General features: G+C 42.5%; 2 gene segments (V, D, J or C); both read right to left on the bottom strand.

Annotated features, from left to right (window-relative positions):
• Positions 1 to 834: 834 nt before the first annotated feature.
• On the bottom strand, positions 835 to 2,677 carry LOC121464812. The segment is given in 2 exon segments: positions 835 to 1,199; positions 2,629 to 2,677. Coding segments are annotated over 2 exon segments (414 nt in total).
• Positions 2,678 to 4,576: 1,899 nt separating this feature from the next.
• Positions 4,577 to 5,073, bottom strand: LOC121464810. The segment is given in 2 exon segments: positions 4,577 to 4,917; positions 5,028 to 5,073. Coding segments are annotated over 2 exon segments (387 nt in total).
• Between the last annotated feature and the right edge of the window lie 1,687 nt (positions 5,074 to 6,760).

Genomic DNA, 6,760 nt, shown 5'->3' with positions numbered 1-6,760 from the left:
ATCTGGTGATGGATGGAGATAGAGACAGAGACCCACACTGGAGCACTGGACTGAGCTCCCAAGGTCCCAATGAGGAGCAGAAGGAGGGAGAACATGAGCAAAGAAGTCGGGACCACGAGGGGAGCACCCACCCACTGAGACAGTGGGGCTGATCTATTGGGAGCTCACCAAGGCCAGCTGGACTATGACTGAAAAAGCATGGGATAAAACCGGACTCTCTGAACATGGCGAACAATGAGTGCTGATGAGAAGCCAAGGACAATGGCATGGAGTTTTGATCCTACTTCATGTTTTGGCTTTGAAGGAGCCTAGCCAGGTTGGGTGTTCACCTTCCTAGACATGGACGGAGGGGGGAGGACCTTGGACTTTCCAGAGTGCAGGGAACCCTGACTGCTCTTTGGACTGGAGAGGGAGGGGGGGGGGGAGTGGGGGGCGGGGAGAAGGATGGGAGTAGGGGAATAGGAGGAGGGGGACACTTTTTTTTCCTTTTCTCAATAAAAAAATAATAAATAAATAAATAAAAATAAAAAAAGAAGCTGTGCTTGAGTCTGGACTTTTGTGTATAGAATTCCTTCCAAAACTTTCTTAGTTTTCATGCAGATATACCTGCCCTACACTGCCACCAATTGTAACCAGTGAATGCTTCTTCATTTCCTTGCTGCCCATTCCCAAATAATAAAATTATGTATATCATGACATTGCTTGACTAATAGTTCAGGCATTTGTCTAAAAAATGGAATAAAATTTCTGAATAAACTTTTTCATTGTCTTTTAATTTAATAGTGTAAATATATTACAATGTTCAAAAAAGCAGAAGTGATTTTTTATCTCAGGCTAAGATTTTTGCCTACTTCCCCATCTGCCTGTATCACTGTGAGATGCATTACTTTCCCAGATGGCACAGTAATAGTCAGCCTCATCCTCTGCTTTTAGCTGAGAGATGTGCAACTCTGCAGCATTTTTGGAGGTATCTTTGGATCCAGAGACTCTGTTCGTGACTCCAGACCCGAGGTACTTGTTTGAGTCTGAGTAGTAGCGCAGGAAAAACCGAGGAGGGCTCCCCTGCATCTGCTGGTACCAGTAAATATGTTTACTGCCAACGCTGATGCCGCTCTTCAGGGAGCAAGTAAGTCTGACTGTTGATCCAAGAGTTGCAGAGATGGAGGGTGGCTGTGTCAGTATAGATTCAGAAAAAGAACCTGCAAAAGAAGACACCACAGTGAACAGTGGAGCTGACGTGCAAATTCTTGTGGATTTGAAACAGAATGGATTGAGTGAAGGAGTTCTCCCAAGTACTAACAGGGCCTGCCCCTACCTGTACAGTAAGATAGAAGAATAAAGACAAGAGGTGTCCAAGCCATGATAGGCAAGCACAGCTTCTTCTTAGACCAGGGTCTTTTGTCTGGGCTGTCTCATTATCTCATTGCCAGGGATCTCACAGAAGAGCATCTAGTCATGCAAATGAGTTGTCATTAACTCCTCCTAGTGGGTAATTCACAGCAAGCCAGGTGAAGTGTAGTAGTGATCTGTGCTTAAGACACAGATATGGCCGGGGTGACAGCAGAGCTCTTAGGCCTGTCCCTGCCCTGCAGTGAGAAAGAGGCAGGTCAAGAGAAAATATGTGGAGATAGATTGATCTCCACAGAGAGTTAGGTTTCCCCAGGTCTCCATTCCCACCTCTGCAGAGACGTGGCTCTTCCTTCAGGTATGTTTCCACAGTTGCTGCCAAGACTTCTCACTGGGAGCCAGACTTCTGGAGCTCAGTTCACATGACAAACTGAGGCAGAGATAGGTAGGCTTTCAGTAGTCAGAGAGCCCTGGGAGGAATTGCTACCTAAGACTGAGCCCCTTTCCTCCTGAGCTCTGCCAGGACAGAAGTACTACACTGTTGAGTCTTCTCAGTGAGCACAGGGTGAGCGCTAATGCTAGCTTCTTTGAGTGAGTGGAAGTGGCATCATACCAGAGTCCCACAGCGCCCCCTGTTTGCCAAAGGATCCAAAGTTACCAAAGTCCAGAGATCTCAGAATCTAGATGGATTTCTACTACTCAGCAGATCACTGTCTGAATACACATACCCAGAATCTGATCTCTAAATCTGAAATGGAAATCATTTGATCTGGTGTAAACGTTGTCCTATCTGGAAAAAAATCTTTGACAGTGTTACAAAATATGCAGAAATAATAAAGTATTATCTAACCCACAGAATAATGGCAAATACCAGATCACTTCATTGGTATGAGATTTAACTTGAGGATAAATATTTTTATTCCATACATCATTGATTATTAACGAAATATATTCCAATTATTGCCATATGAATTTAGTGCACTATAATCTCCACCTTTGGAGATAACAACATTGCAGCAGCCCTTCCAACAGTGATTCTCAGTTTATTCCTGTGAACTTCCAATGTTCTATATGTGCCAGAATAAAGTGCAGTCAGTCCCATACATGATCAGACACTCATTTTTAATTTCCTGCACACTTCTAGTATCTACATATTTATTAAGTAGATGTAGAAATTCCAAAAACCATCACTCATTCTTCTCCTACAACCCCATTCTCCCCACATCCTATCACTGTGTCTTATGTATCAATACCAGAGATGCTGTCTACCTGGACACATACTTGCCAGGCTGAGCAGGGAAGCAGGTGAGTGAAATTCATCTCCTCCCATTCTCCAATTCTAATCCCTCAGTCTTATCCTCCTGTTCTTTTTCCTGTCCCAATTATTTTTAAAATAATTCAGTCTTCTCTTGCAGCCTACTTCTAATCCCACCCCTTTGTGTCAACCACCTACACTAGAGACAGTGTAGTCACCACAACCCTATGGGTTATGCTGGCCAGGGAAACAAGTAAGCAATCTTCTGTTTCCTTCCTCTCCTCCATTTCCAAATACATAGTCTAATGTCCAGCAAATTTATCAGGCTACCTCTGGGGAGGGAGGTGCCTTTACCATCTTCCTCCATTTCCTGGGTACTCCACAGATCCAGCTGGCAGACCCAGCTTTCCTCCCTCCCTATGTGCTCTTCAGCCCCTTACTAACCCAGTCCATCAAATTCTTTCCTTCAAGCTCCCAATACACAAATAATTCTTATCTAGGAACCAGTGGCCTCACCTGGCAGAGACTCAGAGCAGTGCCTATAAGACACCACAGCCCCTCCAAATATCCTATGAGGGCAACAGAAACTAAGGAATAAAAAGCCTATCCAACAGAGACAAGATAATATATCATCATCTAGATGTACAATCATTTTAAACCCAGATGCATTGATACCAGTATAAGGACACAATCAAAATAGCCCCTACAGTATGTCTCTACAGGAGCTCAGTAACATGGTGACAGTGTTTCCTGAGAAATTCAATATAACTGAAACACCAAACAAGGAATTCAAAATAGCTACTATAAATTTAGTCAAAGACATCAAGAGTACATGAAAAATTCCATTAATGAAACCTAATGTAACACAAACAACGGATTTGAAAAAAAAATAACAGTTGAAGACATACGTGTAAAAATGGCCATAAAACACAATAGATGTCACAGATTCTCAAGGTGTTTCACCAAATGGACAAGAAATTATCATTCCAAACTTAGTCTATTAATCCAGTATTACCATGATGTCAAAACCATAACAATGACTTCAATAAACACACACACACACACACACACACTCAAAATGTATGAGTTCATATCCTAAAAAGAACATCCACACGTACATCTGAAAAGTGATTCCTTTGATGTATCAGTGAAATCTTAATCAAAAAGGAAGAATTGTAAGCACTCGACAAATGTTGCTGCAATGTAACAGAGCAAATGATAATAATCCAAGTTCACATTGTATATATGCATATATACATGTGTCACGGGGAATTTCCTTACTTTACAACTAAAGTTTCAAGTTCAAAAAAAAAACATCAGAGTACAACATAGGAAAGCAAAAATAGCTTAAAAAAGAGAACAGTAGTCCTCATTGTCCACTATGTTCAGCGAGTCCAGTTTATCCCATGCTTTTTCAGACCCAGGCCAGCTGGCCTTGGTGAGTTCCCGAGAGAACATCCCCATTGTCTCAGTGTGTGGGTGCACCCCTCGCGGTCCTGAGTTCCTTGCTCGTGCTCCGTCTCCTGCTCCTGATTTGGACCATGAGATTTCTGTCCGGTGCTCCCATGGGAGTCTCTGACTCTGTCTCCTTTCATCGCCTGATGAAGGTTAATATTCATGAGGATAACAAATTAAAAAATGAACACAAGCATAAATCAAGGCCTCAAACACACACACACACACGGAGAGAGAGAGAGAGAGAGAGAGAGAGAGAGAGAGAGAGAGAGAGAGAGAGATGGTAGACAGACAGATAGATGATAGACAGATACAAAGAAAGAAAGGTAGGTAGGTAAGCAGGCAGATAGATAGATAGATAGATAGATAGATAGATAGATAGATAGATAGATAGGGAGTATGTTGTATTTTAGAAAATAAAGGGCCTATTTCACAGGAATTTCCAAATCAAGACAGAAAAGATCAGCTTTCCAAGGTTGAAGGTAACCCATGGTGGTGATGCTCTAAAAAGTTTCTGTCTCAGTTCCCCATAAGTGTGAGGCTCTGTGTGAAATAGTTGTCATAGCCAGACAGACAGTAGTAGTCAGCTTCATCCTCAGCCTGCAACCCAGAGATAGTTAGGGTGGCAGAGTTGGAGGAGCTGTCCTTAGAGCCAGAGAACCGATCAGGAGCACTAGAGGGTCTTAGGTCATATCTGTAGATGAGCAGGCGGGGTGTGTTTTCTGAATGCTGAAGATACCAGGATACAGAATTGCTATCAATGCTGCCACTGCTGAGGGTACAGGAGATGGTGATCTTCTGCCCTAAAGATCCCGACAGTGATTGCGGCTGGGTGTACACAACAACCTCAGCCCAAGATACTGCAAGGATAGAGTGAAACAGAGAATCAGTGAGGACAAGAGGAAGCCCATTTTTAGGGGACAGGACATTTCTCCTGTTCACACCCCCAGAATCCCATGTAAACAGCCACCTGTGTAGTGAGCCAGGAAAGTGAGGAGAACTGGAGCCCCCGTCATGGTGGAGACACAAGGAATTTCTCCTGGAGTCACACAACCTAGTGAGAGGCTGTCACTTCTTATCTGTCCCTATCTTCTGACAGGATCGTCACTATGTAAATATATCCAATCCCGGAAGCTGTGAAAGCCCCTCCTTCAACATTAGAATGAGCTCCTGCTGAGAAAGAAGTAAGCTAGAGAGAATTTGTGTTTTCATGCACAGGAAATACTGCTGGACAAAGAGATCAGCTGAGTCTGAGCAAACTAAGCAAGTGTGTGGCTGGCAGTGCCCTCTGGTGGCTGGAGAAGACATAACCCTGGGCAGGTGCTATTGCTCAAGGTTTCCATCCTCTTCCTCCCCCCTCCCAAAAAAATATCTCTGACTGTTGCAATTCTGTGCCTCCCCTGACTTGAGGGTAGGAGACTCTGCACAACAACCTGTGCTTTCTGTATATCTAGACCTTCCTACCTATCCAGGTGCACCAAGAGCTACTACTCTTTGCAGCTTTCTGGCTCCTTTTTTGGTTACTGTGTGTGTGGCACATACCAAAAAGAACACGAACTCTGTTCTCACCCAGTTGCAGTAGATGATAAGATATTCAAAGATGATGAAATTGAATCTACAACCTCCAAATAGAGGCACCAAACAAGCATCTATAGATGAAGCAATTATCTCCAAGAGAAATCTAGAATACAGTTTATGGACTTTGCACACACTATATTATAAAAAAACAACCTGGATCCAAATGGGTAGAAAAATTGAGGTAATTTCAGTGATGATGTCCACTATGCCTTATATTTTGAAAGGAATCCTCCAGTCTCTTCCCCTGAAGAGAGATTTACACCACACATGTAATTCCCTGACTTGAAGATACCCCCAGTCAGATTGGATTTTCATCTATATTTGAATGTTAACCAAAATGACTTGTCATCCCAAAGTTCCCTACACCACAACAAACAGATAATTTTAATCAGCTACCTCATCACTGCAGATTTTCTTCTGGGTGACAAGTTACAGCATTGTAATATAGCTTTGAGGGCTGACATAAAGACAACTGTGAGTAGAAATCTCTTCACATATATTGTTTCCTCTACCTCTCTCAGACTAAGAAACACCCAGGACTTTTATCTTCAGTGACTATACACTTATGAAATGCATTTATAAAGAGTTTTATATAGAAATGTGTATCAGAACTACTTTGAGATTTCATCTTATACCACATAGAATGGTCAATATCAATGAAAAAAGTAATAGCTCATGGTGACCAGAATGGAGAATAATGGGAACATTAATCCACTGCTGGTGGGAATTAAAAATTGTACAGTCATTCTGGAAATCACTATGACAGTTCTTTAGGAAGCTTGGAATAGATCTAACTCAGGATCCAGGTATACCACCCTTGTTCATATGCCCAAAGGGCTTTTTATATTATTATACAGAAACTTGCTCAGCCGTGTTTTGCTGCTCTATACATAATAGCCAGAAATGGGAAACAGCCTCAGTGTCTTTCAACAGATGAATGGAAGCAACCCCTGACAGTACTCAAGAGTCCACGAACTAGAGATCAGATAGGCCAGGGACCTAAGAGAAAATGAAATACTACTGTTCTGCTAAAGAAACAGCGTTTATATGACATCTAACGATATTCTGGTATTTCATCGTCCAGCATGTAACTCAGTCATTATAGCATAACCTTCCTCCTGCACT

Source organism: Microtus oregoni, unplaced genomic scaffold, assembly GCF_018167655.1.
Source record: "Microtus oregoni isolate MIOR12 unplaced genomic scaffold, Mior012 000029F_ref0000214, whole genome shotgun sequence".
NCBI classification, from domain to species: Eukaryota; Metazoa; Chordata; class Mammalia; order Rodentia; family Cricetidae; genus Microtus; species Microtus oregoni.
Note: the sequence above shows the minus strand (reverse complement) of the source record. Positions and strands in the feature narration are given on the sequence as shown.